Source organism: Dunckerocampus dactyliophorus, chromosome 7 (genome assembly GCF_027744805.1).
Source record: "Dunckerocampus dactyliophorus isolate RoL2022-P2 chromosome 7, RoL_Ddac_1.1, whole genome shotgun sequence".
Lineage (NCBI taxonomy): Eukaryota > Metazoa > Chordata > Actinopteri > Syngnathiformes > Syngnathidae > Dunckerocampus > Dunckerocampus dactyliophorus.
The window spans coordinates 13908182-13927862 of record NC_072825.1 but is presented as its reverse complement, the minus strand read 5'-3'; the positions used below and the strand labels follow the sequence as shown (position 1 = coordinate 13927862).

At 39.8% G+C, this 19681-nt stretch overlaps 1 protein-coding gene across 2 annotated transcripts in view; it reads right to left on the bottom strand.

The window, feature by feature from the left end:
- LOC129185700 (myelin basic protein-like) overlaps window positions 1-19681 on the bottom strand; it is a 35886-nt gene that overhangs the window by 742 nt on the left and 15463 nt on the right. For both annotated transcript variants that reach the window (XM_054783074.1, XM_054783073.1), the window contains exons 2-3: window positions 18729-18787; window positions 15123-15216 (exon numbers count right to left, since the gene is read on the bottom strand). In XM_054783074.1, the coding sequence (XP_054639049.1) occupies window positions 15123-15216; window positions 18729-18773 (139 nt within the window). In that variant the 5' untranslated portion in view covers window positions 18774-18787. The remainder of the gene's footprint in view (window positions 1-15122; window positions 15217-18728; window positions 18788-19681) is intronic.

Sequence of the window (19681 nt, the reverse complement as noted above, 5' to 3'; positions counted from 1 at the left end):
TAAATACTCGTAGAAGTACAGTGATCTCAAGAAAACTTTGTACAAAACGTAGAAGGACCATTACATTTCGAAGTGGATCAGAATAAAATACACAAGTGGCATCACTGGAACCATACACCGCCAAAATGATAATGCCACAGCCTGTCTGTCATGCTCAGTAAACTCGGGAAGTAGTTGGCTGAAGAACAAACACACTGCTCCACCTTCCTTTGTTTAACAGTTTGGCGTCGGCAGAGGACTGTGAGGCACGTTCTAGTTACAGAAGGGCCATTATAGTGTTACCAAATGTTATAAATCTAATGGTGGTTGAACACTTCTGCAACATAAGATATATTTTTTGCAAGAATATATATCCAATTTAATATATCTGTCATTTTATCATGGATAACGAAAGTAGGTGCCATCCTCTGCAGTGCAAAGATCTACAAAAGATAAGCTCCAAATAATATAAAATAAAGGCGTATAAAGGGCAACATAGGCATAAAAACACACACAGACACAATGCATAGAACCAAATGCCACACTGCATATTAATGGACATCTGCAAGCAATACAGATGTAAACATGACATCTATGACACACAAATGCTGGTTTCTTCCTATAGTCCCTAAGAAGGTAACAGAGAAACAACAAACAATATAAAAACAGTACACAATAAACAATAAAAGATGTATAGCTGCAAGTGCAGGCTGCAACTCCTTTTTTTTACCATTTCTGCAAGTGTTAGATTGGGGGTGCCCAAACTTTTTCCCCCAGACCGCACTTTGGACACCCCTGGGTTAGATGCAGGCCCCGATACGTACTATCTTTTACACCAAGTTTATTTCACTTTCATATTATATGATGTTTATCTCGTTGGTGGTCACAGAGAGTGACAGATTCTATCCCAGGTGGGGTACACTCAGGGCTGACAACCGCTACCAACACTCACATTTACACCAACAGGCAATCTGTAGTGTTCACTAAAAAGGTGCACAGAATAGAGAAACCAAGCAACCAAAGAGAACACGCAAACTCCACACATAAAGGCCTGAGCCAAGGGCCATTCTTTAAAAACCAAAATATTACAATTTCTCCTCAAGCATACAATAAACGCTGCGCCTTCCATTCCATCGCATGAAAATGGAGCTCTGCTAGGCATCTCCTACGACAGAGGACATCCAGTGCATTCCTGCCACCCAAACAATATACACACTGTACTGGAGAGGAATGGTGTAGCGCTACACTAGACAATATGCATGCTAAAATTGACAGAAACAATGGTCCGTTGTCAGTGCGGCATGGTTATTACAATGAGACAAAGGGTCTTGTGTCACTAAAATAACTCATATAAGTATGGATTTTCAACATGTTGCACCGTGACACTTATCTGATTTGGGACCAAAGAGCTACAAGGCCACTGACACCGGCTGCTCCATTCTTGGAGGATATTCATGCTGGATTATGTGATTATGACGCGGAAATTCTTCAGCTTAACCTTCATACATTGTCTCTTCTAACAAAAATGTAGGATTTAGGCACGTTAAGCTTATTTAACAGTGAACTTCACTCTTTTCCATCGCAAAAAATGTCAGGTTCTGGCCCATCACACTTCATACAAAAATGCAGGACCAAAATGACCAAGCTTGTTTCCACGTCCCAAACATTTCGAGGCTAACCGGAGAACATAAAGGACGTAAATGTGTCCTGTGATAGACTGGTGACCAGTCCAGGGTGTGCCCAGCTTTCTGGCTCAAGTCAGGTGGGATAGGCTCCAGCTCACCCTCATAAAAAGAATGGATCGAACAGCTACCACAAGTCAAACAGTCTCATCGCATAAAGCAGTGTTTTTTTTATCTCGAGCACACCAAGCTTTCATTTAAATAGCAGAATAGGCTTTTCATCCTACACTTTTTTCCTCACTTAAAATACAGTGAGATGAGGTAAACAAAGCAGGCAAGACCCAAATGTGATGCTGTGGGTCTACAGCAACTCAATTTTCCTCCAGCTGATTGGTTATCGCTGTGAAGATAATACATGTGCAGAGGAAGCTCCTCATGCAAACACCAAGAGCGACTTATCCACTTGTTGGATAGGAGCAGGTGTCTTCTGAAACACTATTAAATCCTTCCCCATTAATACTGGATTTATTCATGTCCAGAAAATAACATAACATAAAATAACGATACACAGACCTGATCAAAATCTTAAGACCAGTTGAAGAATTGCATGTTGCACAATTGGATGAGGTTTTAAGTAGAGCTACAATATGCAAAAGCCAAAATCTGCTCAAAATTGTCATTTTCTGTCAGGCATTCACACTGTCATGCCCTCCTGACGGCTAAAGCTAAGAAGCTTTGTCTTTTTCAACGTGGTTGGATTGTCGAGTTGCGTAAGCAAGGCCTCTCCTCTCGCAGCGTGCCATTGCTGCTGAGGTTGGGTGCAGTCAGACAGTCATTCTACGTTTTTTTTAAAGATCCTGAGCATTATGGAACAAAAAAGTCAAGTGGTAGACCCCCCCTCCCTCCCAAAAAATAGATCCGATAAGCTGTCCATCAAGACACAGGGCGGTCTTCGACTCAAATTAAGGCCCTGGAAAAACACTTGCATCAAGCATGCCCAAATACATTTTTGAAGCGATTAAAAAGAACGGTGGAGCTACTCATTACTGAGTCCTACTGAGAACATTTTTTGTTATGGTTTGGAGAGTTTTTGGTTATTTTTTAAGCAATGGTCTTAAACTTTTGATCAGCTGATAAACAGCCTATTTCCGTTTAATTGTAGTTTTCAATAAATTACTTTTTCCAAAGTGCTCTTTGTCTCCCTCCCCCTTCTTGCTTTTGCATATTGTAGCTCTACTTAAAACCTCATTAAGATCCAAATGTGCAAAATGCAAATTCTAGCAATTTTTCAACTGGTCTTAAGATTTGGATCAGGAGTGTACATCCATTATTGATATAAGGCAGTGGTTCTCATGATTGTCCCCCGACTGGGGGACAGAAATATATTCATGCCCCCACGATTTGAAATACTATTGGAAACTGATAATATCTATTTATTTATCTGTACTGTACAGACTGACCTCGAAACTGAAACCAGTAAAATGCAACAAAGTGGTGAGCTGTGAAGCATACAAGCAGATTCTGGACTCAAATTGCATGTTGAGTACAGGAAATTTGTACATGTTGGCAGGTCTGCACTAACACTGAAGGTACTCCCTGCCTCTCACACCTCCTCTGGCAGTCCACTGCGCCCCACCCCGCCACTATTTGAGAAGCACTGGTGTAGGGACAGTCTATGAGGCCCCAATAAGTGCCTTGAATCATTGTGAGGATGCAGTCTTTTTATTAGTAGACCAACCCATCCAACTATTAGTGTTTTATTGCACGTGTAAGTTCTAATGCTACTATTCAAGTTCACATGCGAAAAATGATCAACTATTAGTTTAGTTTATGTTTAAAGTGTGTATAATGTATTGCTTTGGTTAAGAGACGACAAACAGCCTCTCTGATCAGGTCAAGTACAATATTCAGTGAACAAAACGAGAATGATCAACATCCAAATAGGTATGCAGAGAGTAGGCCCCAAATCTCATCAGTTTTCCTCCTCTTCCTCAGTGCGAGGGGATAGGAAGCCAAGCATCAGGGAGAACAACAAGGACTGTTGTGGGACTGGAAAACGGGAAGCATTCCTCTCAACAAACACCCAGAACTGCAGTATGTGGCTTTAGACCAAAACCGCCTACCCAGCGGCAAAAATCACCTCCTGCTGCATTCATGGTGGAACTGAAGCACCCACAGTGCAAAGAAGGGACCTCACTGTCTCTGAAAACCCATACCGCATTCAGAACTTTAGACAGCCAGCGATAAGATCGCCAGCACGGGCTACATCAGTGACTCTTGACCTTCCATGTGAATAATGAAGGATGTGGCTCCAAGGTGAAACATGCTCTTTATCTTTACGTTAATATAGCGAAATGACAGTCGCTCTAAAACTTCACCATCAGGTTAGAAGCCAAGGGGTAATAATGGACTCAGCCACATTAAATCAATAACTTCAGCAACTTTTTACCCCCTCATAAACATTGCCAAAATCAAGGGAATAGTGTCTAAACCAGAGTTAGAGACACTAGTCCCCCTTCAGGCGAGACTTTCACCTATTACTTATGTGTTTTATGGAATGATTTTAAATTTGATGGAATTTGTTTATGCACTTTCTTTCTGTAAAGCGCTTTGAATTGCCTTACGTACGAATTGTGCTCTATAAATAAACATGCCTTGCCTTGTGACATTACGGTTGATCTTCTGTATCGCGATACAGAGAATCAATAATAAATTGTAAACGCGCGACCATGTAGGGACAGAAATGACATGCTGTCGTTTAAAAATGATAAATAAGAAGCTATTTAATTTGTTTAGTTAAATAAGAAGGTATAGTTAAGTTATTTATAATTACTACTGTTGTGATCTGGCGATGTAAACAACAAAAAAATACATTAATTTGACCTTCTTGGGCGTGTGGCCACACCCAATGGGGTAATATAAGGAAAATCAGCACATCACACTCCCTCTGTGCGTTTCTTGCACGTAGACCTAGACTTTAGCTTTTAAATAGAACCGATATGCGACAACTTGTCAGATGTGGGAGACCACTCATGTAATGAGTTAGCACAGTTACACAACATAACCCATTTCTTCAACAACTGTGAAACCATAGCAACTGCAATGGTTTTCTCATTAGATGCTTCTGACATTTGTGTTTAAATACTGCGATGTACTGTAGTCGTAAAGGTTGCGCTTTACTCGGTTCCCGTCATTCTCTCTTCTGTTGAACTCTGAAAGTCAAACCCTAACTGACACACACACGTGCGCACTTGGGAATGATCGTGGTGCCAGATGGTCAAGACTTGATTACGTGGCCATTTGAACTTAGGGTCGCATAGACACACACCATCTTACAGTGTGGTAGAGAGACAACACAAATCAGAATGCGTCGAGAGAGTGCGTGTTGCCACATAAAACGTAATCCGGAAAAGCTGCTGGCAGCGGGGAATGCGCACATCCGCATAATCAGGGGTGCATTTGGGACAAATGGAAAAAAAAAAAAAAACACACATCCCCATTCTGCAATTTTCCATCAACCGAGGCCCATTCTGTGGATCCAGTGAAAAATCTGATAGCGAGTGGAAGAGATCAGAGGACGGAGAGGGAGGTGAGAGAAAAGAGTGAATGTGAACAATGGTGTCAAAGCAAAGAACACTGGTCCAGTGATGCATGCTTCCCTATAACAATCAGTGTCTTTGACAGGAAAGGAGGAGCTCCATGATGGCAGTGATTGGGCTCGTGTCAGCCTGTGTCTGTCTCCACCATGGAGACAAATAACTGAACCGTGGCATGTTTGTGAGACAAATGCACAGCATGACTTCAACACGCTGTCCTATATACACTTGCAGCGGTGATATAGTAAGACGGAACACAGATGATCTCCAGTCCAAGACACAAATACAGTGGAAGCTATAAAGTCAATCTTCTTAACACCCTTATTGAGGCCAGTTTTTCTGTAATGTGTCAAAAAAAGACAAATAAGGATGTTCTAAATGGCTGATGAAAACATTTTAACATTTAACTTCTCCCAATACAGTATATTGACCATCACATAACTATTTTGTACACACAAACAGTTAAAACATATTTACATATACATTGGAACCATGGGTAGCATCGCATCGTTCGACTCAAACCAAATAAACCAAAATTTATAGTTTTACATTTACAGTTTTACATGCACAAAACTGTTTGAAATGCATATATACTAAGTCCCCAACTTACGAACATCCGACTAGCGAACATTCAAAGATGCGAACACAAGCCGACCGGTCTATATTTTCATGTGTTTTGCCTTATAAGTCCATATTTATTTATATTTATGTCCATATTTCACATGCTTGACCAGTGGAGGGCACTGTGACACTGCTAATGGGACCAACAGGCGATGAAGACCAGGGGGAGGAAGAAAAGCTAAGTTGTAGCTGTTGATGCAACCCGGCACAGCCTGGGATTCAAGTTTATGAAGAGTTAATAGGCCTGCTTAATTCTACACCACCCACAGAACACTACCTCTTTTAGAAGAGTCTAACGACGCCGACCATTTGACCTTTTTTTCAATATCTCCTCCTACAAACTCCACCACAAGGACGTACGCTCGACCACTCCTCTTCAAAAAGGTAAATAACATTAATCATTACGTATTATTTTATCACTTTTACTATTGTTTTTTTCATTAATTATCCTCGTTTAATATTACTACTACAATTGAGGTCAGTTTACATACAGTTGACCCAAAAATATTTAAATCCAATTTTACGTTTTAATTTCAAAGAATTGAATCCAACTGCTCATGGTAATAATTGGGCACAGTGTCACCTTCATTTTATCAATGATCTTTCATACATGAAAATCAAAGGATAAATTTGTTAGCCCATTTAATGGAAAATCATGATGGGTGAAAGGTTTACATACACTGAATAACTTGGTTCAATTCCAGTAGGAAGATGGTAAGATAATGTTATGTAATCATTGGTAATGGTCCACTGCCACCAAGTGACAACCTCATTGATGACTTATTACATAATAATATTTACATAACCATGCCATAGCCCTCCTGAATGTATAAAAGGCCACTCCCCATTGCTAGGTGGCCACTATGACAATTCCGCAGCACGGGGAAGTCGAAGGAAATTAGCCAAGACCTCAGAAGGCGTATCGTGGAGTTGCACAAGGAAGGATTGTCACTTGGAGCAATTTCCAGGCAATTAGATGTGCCAAGACCCACCACTCAAACCGTTGTTGCAAAGTACAAGAAGCTTGGGACAACAGCTACCCTGCTAAGGGGTGGAAGGAAGAAGAAATTGACGCCAAGAGAGGAGCGAAACATCGTCAGAAAGGTGAAGAAGAGTCCCACAACCACCAAGAGGGAGCTCTGTCATGATTTGAAGGCAGTTGGTAAAGATGTGTCTGTCTCCACTGTTAAACGACTTCTGCACAAGAATGGTCTCCATGAGTTCCAAGCCAGAAAAAAGCCGTTACTCACAGAAAGGCATCGCAAAGCCCGTTTGCAAGAGAACATGTGAACAAGGAGACTACATTCTGGAAGCAAGTTCTTTGGTCCGACGAGACCAAAATGGAACTGTTTGGCCACAACAAAAACAGGTGAAGCCTTCAATCCGAAGAACACGATACCGACTGTGAAACATGGTGGTGGCAACATCATGTTGTGGGGCTGCTTTGCTTCGTCTGGCACTGGTACACTCCAGAAGATAGAAGGCATCATGAAAAAGGAGCATTACATTGACATTCTACAGAACAACGTCAAGACGTCAGCCCAGAAAATGGAATCTGCAACGGAACTGGATCTTTAAACAGGATAATGATCCTAAACACACAGCCAAAATTGTGACCAAATGGTTCGAAGACAAGAAAATCAAGGTCCTGGACTGGCCTTCACAAAGCCCTGACCTTAATCCTATACAAAATCTCTGGTCTGAGCTAAAAAAAAACGTGTCCGTAGACGCAAACCATCAAATTTGACTCAGCTGTACACTTTCTGCCAAGAGGAATAGCCAAAGATTCCAAAAAGCTACTGCAGGAAGCTTATAGACAGTTATCCCAAGCGACTGATGGCAGTTATCAAGGCAAAAGGTGGTTCAACCAAGTATTAAATCATGTTGGAGGAGGTGTATGAAAACATTTGAGCCGCTGAACTTCAGAAAAATGTCAAACTATGTTATATAATTCTTGAATAAAGAAACTGTCTTCAATAAATCAATCAAGAAAATGAAGTAGACATCTGAAATATATTGTCATAAGAAAACCATATTTGTGGCATAAGTCTAACCCGTTAAAAATTGTGATTAAATGTTTTTTTCCAAGGTGTATGTAAACTTCTGATCCCAACTGTACATCCAAACTCATATTTACATACATACGCATATACTGTATATGTATACATGTACATGTAGTACCTATATCATTGGTAATATTACCTTGTCCCCTACTTAAGAACAATACGACTTAAGAACGGTCGTCTGGAACCAATTGTGTTTGTTAGTTGGGGACTTAGTGTAAATACATATGAATGAAGGAGATAAATGAACTTTTACCATCACGTTTACCTTCCCCGATGACAGGATTGCTAACAAAGACAGCAATGTGTCAGCGAGAGCCACACGTACACCACCGTCATGTTTTGCTCGGAGTTATTTCTTCAATAGTTATAACTTCAATAGTGTTTCTCACCTTCTTTACCAACGTGCTGGTACATTTTTTTTTTACTGTTTTTGTGTTTACAATATACCACTCCATAGAAATCTTTGTTGAAATTATTTTTTCAGTGATACCATCTGGCCCTCACAGTGTCTGCTGAGAATAATTCTGGCCCTTTAGCAGTCTTGTTGTAAATGTTTTATAGAAAACAATGAATATGTTATAAATAGAAACAATTACAAATGAAGGGAGCATGTGTGGGTGAAATTAATGCCTGTCTGTGGATACAGAGAGCAACTCCACCAACTTTTTATTCCAAAGTACTGTAGATAATACATATTCACAACGCTGATGAGGGGAAATCTCATTTCAAACAGAGTGATACATTGTCATTTCTCGTTAATGTGGCTTTTTCATTGGCTTCTCTACTGAATAATAATTAATAACGAGCGTAAAGGGAGAGGCGGGGAGGCTTGGACGCAAACCTACACCAGGTGTTAACCCAATCACATCAGCATTGTCTCTCACTCTTCAGGTTTCAAGGGCACCGACTCACATGTGCTTATGACGGAAGCGCCAAGTGGATGAAACAGAAGAAAAGATGCAAACTAATCATCATATTTAATCTCAAAATAGCCTCAAATTTATGGTTCTTGCCTTTTTGCAAGTTTTGATTTAGCTGAAAATATGGTTTATTTGGGTTTTGGGCATGAAAAATGTTTTAGCATTAAAGGGATAGCTCAGATTTTTTTTACATGAAGTTGTATGGCATCCCCATCAGCAGTGTAGTGCATCGACAGTGACTTACCCCCCCACTTGGTCCCGTGAGCCCAGTTCTGGTCGGATTTCGGTGATGAGAAACGTAGTTCCGGTTAGTTATTGGAGTTACATAAGTAAAGTAAAGAGTTTGGCTTTGATCCTCGAGATGGCTTCCACCCTCGCATCTTCATCCTTTGTGGAACAAATACCTAAACAAGATGGCTGCGGCGCTCGTGGCGGATGCAGCTGATTAATTAATAAGAGCAATTTGTGAGGTCGGATTTTTTTCTGTCATGCAACTGTATTACTGTTTCGAACGTGTATTGTTTTGAGAAGCCTAACTCTGTACTTAAGTAGCCCCGCAACTAACCGGAACTACGTTTCTCCTCACCAAAATCCAACTAGAACTGGGCTCACGGGGTGACCAAGTGGGGGGTAAGTCACTGTTGATGGACTACACTGCTGATGGGGATGAGCTTACGTTTACTTGTGGTTCCAAGAATTTTTAAAAGCACAATTGGAACCTTCAGCTACCAGGCTCCTCTTCTGTGGAACCATCGTCCTGACTCAGTTTGGAGGACACCGCCTCGATATTCAAAAGTAGACCTTCCTTTTTGATAAAGCTTATACAGTGAAACCTCGGTTAGCACACGCCTCGGTTAGCGTCTTTTTCGGTTTACGTCAAAAATGTATGTTAAAAATTTTGCCTTGGTTCACATGCATTTTCCGGTTATCGTCCAATATGGCATGCATCTTGTGCAAGATGCTGTGCAATGTTCTAAAGGTTTTTTTTTAACCAAACATCCTTGTTAGCAGCCGATTAGCATGCTAACTAAATAGAAACCAGAACCCTGAAGTCATTGGCCCCCAGCTACATGACACCAGCGGTTGAATCTGTTGGTCTTCGCTAACTAACACAGTTATGACACAAGTTCCTGCTTTTCTTTCAATTAGGGCTGCAAAATCAACTACAATGGAGCCAAAGAGCGTCGCAAGTGGCAGCATTTTGATAAACAAGCTGAGAAACACAACTGAATTGAAGAAAAACGTAGCAAAACATGAAGGTGTCGTCCGTTCTCCTTCGCTGCTTGTCATAGGTCTTCAGTGAAGGTGAAAGTGACGTTAAATGTTCATTTATCTCTTTCATTCGTTATTTCTATGTTTTCATATTGATTTTGAATTGTTTTTTGTATGTAAAACTATAATCGTAAAACTATATTAAAAAAAGTGTTTTGTGTTAATATTAATTGAATTGGCATCATTTCATATTCGGTTACAGTACATTTCCATTTGAGTCGAAGCATCTGGAATTGATTAATGTCCTTAACCAAGGTTCCACCGTTGTCTTAATTATGCTGCCATAAGACCACCAAGCTTCCCTCTTGTCTACCTACCTGTTCACATCCATACGTTGTCCGTCTGTTGCTAATTCTTCTACCTGGTCATACATCCCTCTATGTACTCTATGTTACAAACGTATCTATCGCTTTCTCTCCCACCTGTAGTAGGTACTCCCGCTTGTAGAGCTGCAGACACCACATTTACAGTAGTTACAGGAGTAACTCGTCAGCAAATTGAAATGAATGCGCTATGATGGAAATGGATGCGTTAAATGAGGCTCAAGTGCCGTGTGATTACATGGACAATGGGTCTATTTCTGATGAGTTTACTATTATAAATTACACACTGTACTGTCTATCTTTGTTAAATTACTATATCCTTATTTCCCCTCACTTCTACCTGGTTTCATGGAAAAATGGTGAGCCGTACTGGGTCAGCGTGGAACAGGCGGCGAGACAGTGGGGGTCTGCTTTGCTGAGTGGATGCCTGCTGCAGGCTGGACCAGGTAATGGAGCCATAATGGACTTTTATCAGCTACACAGCTCATGGCAATGTTTACCTTTCAGTGGTAAAGCAGCACAAACAGGAAGTACTGCAAGAAGGCATCCCCCCAGACACTTAACAGTCTGCTACAAGCCATGACGCCTGCTGATGACTGCTCCGCCAATAGAAGATCCAATAAGGTTGGACTAATTCCAAGTCATAAAACACTGGACAAAGGCCAGTGCAAGTTAAAACTTCTTTTGCTTGCTTTTACATTGTCCTAATGGAACAAAATACGTTCCGCACTGGCACACTCAAAAGAGCACAGTTTAAAAAATATTTTAGGAATATTCCCTCAAAATAAGTTACAAACTGATAAGCAAATGGGGTTGTTATGTCAGTTCCACTGACCATGTGCATAAGTGGTTAAACATTAAGCATCAAACAGCAAAGTAGGAATGCTGTGAATCCATGAAACATCATTATGGCCACAGGCCTGTGCTCAATTTGCAGAGATAATTTGTACTTTGGAATAAAATAGAAAACTAAAATAACACATAAATGCAGTCAACTCAGTTTGTGTGATCTGTGGGATAAAGACTGAGTGACAAATGACAGCAAACGATACTGACCAAAAGGTTAAAGGTTGAATCATTACATCCCTGAAGCCGTAACACGCCCAGATCATTTGCAGTACAAGGTTTCCGCTACAAAAATGTTTTTTTTTTTTATAACTTGAACACAATGGTAAGTAATATATTGCATGAATGGATATACTGTATATGCTATATAGATACATACACTATATACTGTAGCTTATTATTTATGAACATATTGACCACAATTAATTTGAAAACAATTTAAAATATCATAAAAATGTTTTACTGCACTTTATTTTGATAAACATACACCGGAATCACCTGTCTGCCCTGTTGGCACTTGCACACGTGTGACCAGATAAAGGTACGCCACACGTGTTGTGTTGACGTTCACTTTGTTTCTCATTATCGTGAGAATTAAAAATAGTCCGTAAAATGTGCAGCCAATTAATGACCGCTTATCACAGGCTAAGCCAATCTATGCCAGAATGTATGATCGCTCACATTTCAATCTCATTTGTCTTTATTTATACATTTTTGCCTGGCTCTCACTGCCTCTCTGACACCTAGCTAGCTCGTTTTTGTCCCACGGGTGAGCTACTGTACAAGTGGCTATCATGTTCATGGGATACAGCAACTTTGCCATTAAATTAACAGTTTTGCAGTGTTCTCAGTTCATGCTCTGCTGGTAGTTGAATAAGTGAACAAATAAGTCATAAAAAACTGTTGTCATAAAAAAAAAAAAATCGGACCCAGCAGCGGCACGACACAACAGTTGGCTGTCTGCCCTCCCATGCAGCCCACTACCCACAGCTTCAAAAAAGTCCTTGGGGAATCCCTGCAGGAACTTAAATAATAATGTAAGATTCGGCTGTGTTACAGCATAAAGGATTGTATGCCAGTATGGGCCATTTCGGTCTGCTCCATCCTGATCAGAGTCGAAAACAAAAGACAAACTAATACTAGCAATGTTTGCAGCATAGCGAGAGACAAGTCAATCAGACCTCACTTTACAGTTAACATCCGTGAAATCAATACAATTGATGTTGCCTCTGCACATAGAGGCCTGATCACTAACCCAAGCCTCTACAATCTGTGGATGGTGGAGATCTACATATGGTGGATCTACATATTCAACCATGCCAATACCAACATATTGACCTGTCTTTTAAACCACATGGTTAACATCACCACGCTGCACTGACTGGCTTTGCGTTTGTTTTATAATCAATCAATGCCTTATTAACTGGGGGACCTGATTTGACACAAATGGCACACAGCAGAGACAAATTGTCCAGATCTATACATACACAGTACATTACTGACTTAACACCAGTTTATTTTTTCCACCCCAGATTGCATTGTGAATAATGATTATGTCAGTAATGGCAGTCTCCAGTGTTGTTTTTTTGTGTGTACGGTGGAATTTTTTGTCAACTACTGGATAAACGTGACTACCAATCCCTTTTATGCGTGATTTTGTTATACAGGTGGTCTTTTGATGAGGACGTTTTGTGGTTACGAACCCGTTCCCGTGGTCCGTCAACACGAGACTCACTCGAGAACTATTTACAGTGGAAGAATACACAATATGCGGCTCACGCACAGCAACACTACTCTCAACACTCGACTGTCGTGACCATCATTAAGAATAAAGATTGGATTGTAATGGCTTCCCAGACGTGGTAAGGATGACAAGGAGATGGTAGATTAATGTCTTTATTGCGAAAACAAAACAAGCAACTGTCGTCCGCAGCCACGCTTAACAACATTGGCAAACTTAACTGTCCTCTTCGCACGTAGCCATCTTCCACCCACACCCACGTAGTCAGGACTCATGTCACATTCATTGTTTTTGTTTTTTTTTGTTCTTTTTAAATTATAGTTTAATTTAATTCTTGTATTAAGTTTCTATCACTGTATTTTATGCCCTTCATGTGTTCTGTGTACTTAAGTGACTTTAGGTGCTAATTGAGGTATGAGTTCCAACTTACACTAAAAATCAGCTTATGCCGCGCCGGGAGGAATGGAACTGGGTCGTAACACGTGGACCACCTGCACTGCATACACTGACAGTGTGTACACTACCAGATAAATACCCCAATTTCATGAATACTGTATGTCTTGTTTATCTAGGACAAAAGCATCATGATTTGTTTTAGTCCAATGCATAGCAATCCTGCTTCTGGTTTCCGTTTAATTTCTAGCTCTTCTCTTTACTTGTTTTCAATACTTTAATGGCGCTGCATGTCAGTTGGAGACAGATAATGTACGGAAATGCTGCAAATATATTTCCCTCACCCTGTGAGACGGCTGTAGTTTTACTCTACTTCTTTCAGAGTTGATGAAGCCAACACGGAGTCAGCTGACATTTTTTGTTTTAATGTTCTGTACATGCTAAGGAATGCAGCATGCTTAAACTACAATACCCTGCAAATAACCCCATCTGGTGACCATCTTCTTAGAATCAAATGGGTCTGCACCGGAAACTGCAATTTTTTTTATCTATTAGTGAATGAATGTCCTTTTCCCTGTACCCTAGTCTGTACACCCATCACAAATGTTCAGACGTGTGCCCAATGTGTTGTACAACAAACTCTGCCCTCATCTGCTGGGTTGCAGGATTACAAAAGTCCTTTTTATGAGCGGTTGGCTTTCACTGAACAATGATGTTCCAAGATATTCAGAGCAAAACACTGTAAGAACTTTTCACTGAGCTTCACGATTGCAACAGCATGTATTGCAGGTACCTTTGTAAAGTATTTGCATATACGTAGTACAGAATTACAATGGCTATAGCATATATACTCATTTAAATGACCTTATAACCAATATTTTAGGGGTTATGAATATTGATAAATGCATATATAGCTCAACTGGGTGAGTGCAGGCCAAGAAAAACACCAGATAAATGATAACACTGTAGTTTCACTTATTTTATCCCAAGTCAAAAAGTCAAAATTAATGATAATTTGATAATTTTATGACCATGACCGGATGAACGATTTTGGCGTTCCCCAAATTGCTGATTTTTTTTTTTTGGTGGAGAACAGTTTTGTGGTGACCATGAAGGGGTAAGATCTCGACACGCATGGAGGACGTATGAACTATCTGAACGCTAATTACGTATGTGGGGTGCACTTACGGTGCACAACGCACATACTGTAGTCTGGCTTCCTAAAACTTTCCATTTTCCCCAAACCTCACCCCAGCAAAACGTACGAAAGACACACTTTGGCCGTACAGACGACGCACGAAGACATCCAAAGTGCGTAAGTTTGTCTTGCAACCTGAAAAAAACGCAAGCGCCCGTACAGTTTGTTTGACATGACACAGAACCTCTGGGGCCAGTCTGCGGATCGAAAATCAGAACGTCACACGTGCGCCCTCGGTGTGTTTCTTGCGTTTTTTTGCACGTACACCAGCTGTGGGAGCCCTGATGACCGCTTGTGACCTCGGCTTAACTGCTGCAACTCCATGATGAAAACAATGAGTCAATCTCACCTGGAACATTTTGTTATAATGTGATGAAGTAAGTTGAAGTGAGTGTGCTCACTCTATTTGATATATGTATATTAAAATATATTTTGCTAATACTGAAACACTACAACTTACTACCTGAATGCGTGATTTTGCTTAACAAGGAGGGCCTTCTGCCCGAATTGATGTAAATGCAAACCAGCGTTGCTTAACCGCTTACCAAACACTTCATCTTGTGTTTCAGGCTCTGCTGATGTTGTTGCTGCTGGACCCACTGGACTCGTCTCGTCTTTGGTTTCAGGTGTTGATAAAGCCTTAAACAGGGAATCAAAAACAGGTTGGGGAGGTGAGTCACTATGGCAACAGAGCAGACTCAGATCGACTGTTGGAAAAAGTGACACCCATTTATTTGTTTAGGTTTTTTTCAAATAGAGAAACCTGTTCTTGTGTTGTGATGCGACAAGTTCATCTTGATACACTTGCAGTAGATGCACATTAATTATAACGATCATTAATATAAGTATGCATTTTCCACCACCATCAGGGTCAGAGGGAAACTAGTGCCTATCCCAGCTGAAACACTGCATACAACCTGGACTGATCATTCAATATCTATCAGTTTTTAGCGACACTTTTGTCATTGACCAATATCTATCAGTATTATTTGTATATACATGTGTGTGTGTGTGTGTATATATATATATATATATATATATATATATATATATATATATATATACACACACACACACACACACATATATATATAAGAATATATATGTTACATTGCCTGTCTATGTTGTCATCAACGGTTGACTCAAAGATGCGAACACAAAAAACCTTTTTATAGTTTTTCAATCATAGTTTTACATGTATGACACAGTTCTAAAGACATATGAATGAATGACGAATGAAAGGGATAAATGAACATGTAAGGTTACCTTTACCTTCATCGAAGACGTGACTGGTCCCAAAGACACGACGTGGCACCACCTTCCTGTTTCCAGTCACGTCGAGAATCACATCTTCACTGAAGGTAAAAGTAACCGTAAATGTTCGTTTATCCCTTTCATTCATCATTTATATGTATTTCTATGTATTTTGAATTGTTTTCTGCATGTAAACTTATAACTGTAAAGCTAATTGGATTAATTGAATAATTGGATTTACACTATTTCTTATAGGAAAAATGGATTCGGTTAACTTCGGACATTCTGGAACGACAATGACGCTAACCGAGGTTCCGCCGTATTCCATACATTGTCATCTTTAGCCAAAAACATTGGGATCTCTGGCATGCCAGTATTTTTGATCATGACTGAAGCGTATTAGAAAGTATTCCAGAACACAAAAGCGTCAGGTATGATTCAATTTGTGTAACTAACTGCGTCACAAGTGCAACTAAATGAATTATTGTGGCCATTGGGTGTCGCCAATAAAACAACCACCACCCCACTTTAACTTAAAGGCAGCACATGTTAACTTATATACTGTATACATTTTGATATATAAGTTGAGCGTGACTATAAGTCGCAGACCCAGCCAAACTATAAAAAAAAGTGTGACTTATATGTAGAAAATACGGTACTCTTGACGCATGTCTGTGAACACAGTAATCTGATGGACATGGCTTTCCTACTATTGGACACATTAATACTATTAAAGCAATGTGTATTTTTTGGTTGTTTTCCGCAAACGTACACAAACATTACAATATCATTTTTATTTTGGCAATTGCTGTGCAGACTATTTGGGCATATTGTACGTAAAACAGATTTTAAATGCCATGTGTACTTTTAAAGTAGTAGTCTGAAATTTCCCCTTATCTTAAAATGATATGATTATGGTAATTATCTCTATAACATAACACAACACCCTGATTTTGAACCTACATAGGAGCACTCTGGGGGTGCAATTTTTACCGTGGGCAGACTGCAGTGGCGTGGCTTTCAGCGTCATATTACACTTCCCTGCCTATTCAATAGAGCAGGGTTGACATTAAGTTGTGCGCTGGGGAAACTAAAAGCATCATCTGACCCTTGCACATGTCAAGAAGAACAGGAAGGCAGTTCCATTATGATTATGCGTGTCAATTAGTCCTGCCAGCCAAACTGACTCCTCTGCCCTTACCTTGTGATCTCTGAGCAAGGTAATTGTGCCAATTTGTACGTGCACAGACAAATACTTGTACATAGGCGTAAATACTATAAACTCTTAATGATTACAACACTGATTATTTTGAATACTGACCACATTCTCTAGAATGACGACGATAAGCAGTTACATCTATTCTTCGTGACATCCATCACACTGCTGAACATTAAGATGACTTAAGTAATCTCCCACTGTTGCCGCATTTCACTGACATCCCATTGTCCCCGGTTGCAATGCTGCTCCTGGCTTTTAAGGTAAAACGTCTGTCATGAAAGCGAAATGAATCTTGGGAATAGGTCGGATCGCAAAGGACCCACTCATAGGCGCCTCCAAATTCAAGGTAAGAACTATCAGTGAAGGAGCCTTTGAAATGAGAAGGTGTTCAAATCATCTCTTTGAAGGATGTGGCTCCTGACTTGAAATACACTTTACAGCCAAGTGCAAAGAGAGCGGTTCAAACAGTCCATGAGTAGTTGGACTTTTGCGTTATTAGTTGTCTGTCAGCTGTATGTATACCTTTGAGGCGTAATGCGTTTCACAACAAGCACAGTCGGGCTGAATTATTTTTCCTTAAGAGCTACCATAAAAATGAAAAAGCAAGATAAAGGAACGGATTGAGGTTTGGCACGGAACCAGTTAGTGTTGATTTAGTCAGTTATTCTATGATAATTATAGTAAGACAATTATTGTGGTGCTTTTATATAAATCAATTTTATATACATTTTATATGAATTTGATATAAATATTGAAGTGCTTTTATAGTTAACACCCCATATCGCCACACAATAAGTTAGATATGGTAATACCAGAGAACAGTAAAGAGTGTGGAGTGATTTCTGATCAATAACAAATGTTGCCTTATTCAATATTGAAGTATTTCTCACCACCTTACGATGCAAGATTTCCAGCTCATTTTTTCATCTATTATGATGCCCAGAAATGTATTTTCGTTCACCCTTTCAATGTCCATTCGCTGCGTTCTGCTAAATAACGTTGAGTTATCATGTATAAAGCTGCGTTATCATGTATAACACTGCGTTATGCAGAATGACGCTGCGATATACTGTAACGATGCATTATTATGCTGAATAACGCTACGTTATCCTGTATAATGCTGTGTTATCCTGTATAAAGCAGCGTTATACAGGTCAACGCTGCTCAAGGGTTCAGTGAGTCGGGTAGGTAAACTATTGACGTGCGCTGAATCACACGCCAATATAGCCGCCATATTGGATATCATTTTACGAACCCAATCTGTTGACTTTGTGGCATAATACTGTTCCCACGGTGAAACCAGCCTACAAAAACTTTACAGAAAGGCGCTTTATTAAGTTTGGTCCATTTTCTTGCATTTGTTTATGGGGCAAATGTGTCACATCCAAACGTCTCGCTGCAACAGGCCAACCATCTCTGTGAAGTGTTTGCGTAGTGCGTATACTGTATATGGGAATCTCAGTATGAGGTTTTGTTTCTTTTGTCACACCCGACTCAAGTGAACCAATTACTTGATTCACTTTAATGAGTGACTCATATTCGATTCAGTAAAAGTAATAGAGTTTACCATCACTACTGTCTACAGTCGGTCCAAACTCCAACTAATAAAAGGTAATGTTCACACTGGTATAGAAATCCTCAAACACCAAGTCATTAGAGCACCTCCAGGGACCTGTACCTTATTGTCTGTCGGTGACTCTCTCTTTCCTAGACGCTGGCCCATGCTGCTGACAGAGGCTGCGGGGGGAAATATGAATGACAAGTTAAAACCAGCAGTTCATAAAAAGTATATTGTGTGTCTGTCAGGATCTCCTAATTATATAAGCTAGAAGCGGAATCACTACAGTCAGCCAATAAAACAGTAGCACTTCGCTATCAAGTATAAATGCAAGCGAATACATCCATCATTTTGTGCAATTTAGCACCAAGGGTAATCATGCAAATGCAATTTTAAAAACCATCTCTTTGGTGATTGCATCCATTCGTAATATCGGCTGATAAACGTGTGTTGTAACACACTGAATGCAAATGAGTAATAGCTTCTTTGCCAGTATCAATGTTTAAAAAGTTTGAGATTAGGGCTGGGTGATACGGACCAAAACTCATACCCCGATATATTTAGGTTGAATATCTATAGATATATATCCTGGTATTTTTTCCGCAAAGTGAGTTTAGACAAAATCAAAGCCAAATATGCGTGTTATTTAGTTACAGTAAATACTTAACATCGGGATGTTTTTTGAAGGTTTAATGCTAAATGAAAGATGCATATTTAAAAAAAACGCTAAAATAAAGTAGGCCGTTCTCTTTTTGAAATAAACATAGAAAAAGTAAAATATAATCTTTTTTTGCAAACCTTTAACGATGCTCAAATCCTCAGCTAATAACAAAAGCACAAAAGAACAAAATATGAAGGAGTGCTTGGTTAAAGAGGACATTTTAAAATGTCAGCAACTCAAACTAATTTAAATTCAACACTAGTATTTTTTTAGGTAAACATTTTTAGAAGACACAAGCACGTCCTTATTTTATTTTGTGCCAGGAACACCAACCTGTCAATTGCATCAGGCTTAGCAACCGTCTGACTGACTTCCTTGCACATTTGTGGTAGAGCTTGTCATGCTAAATAAT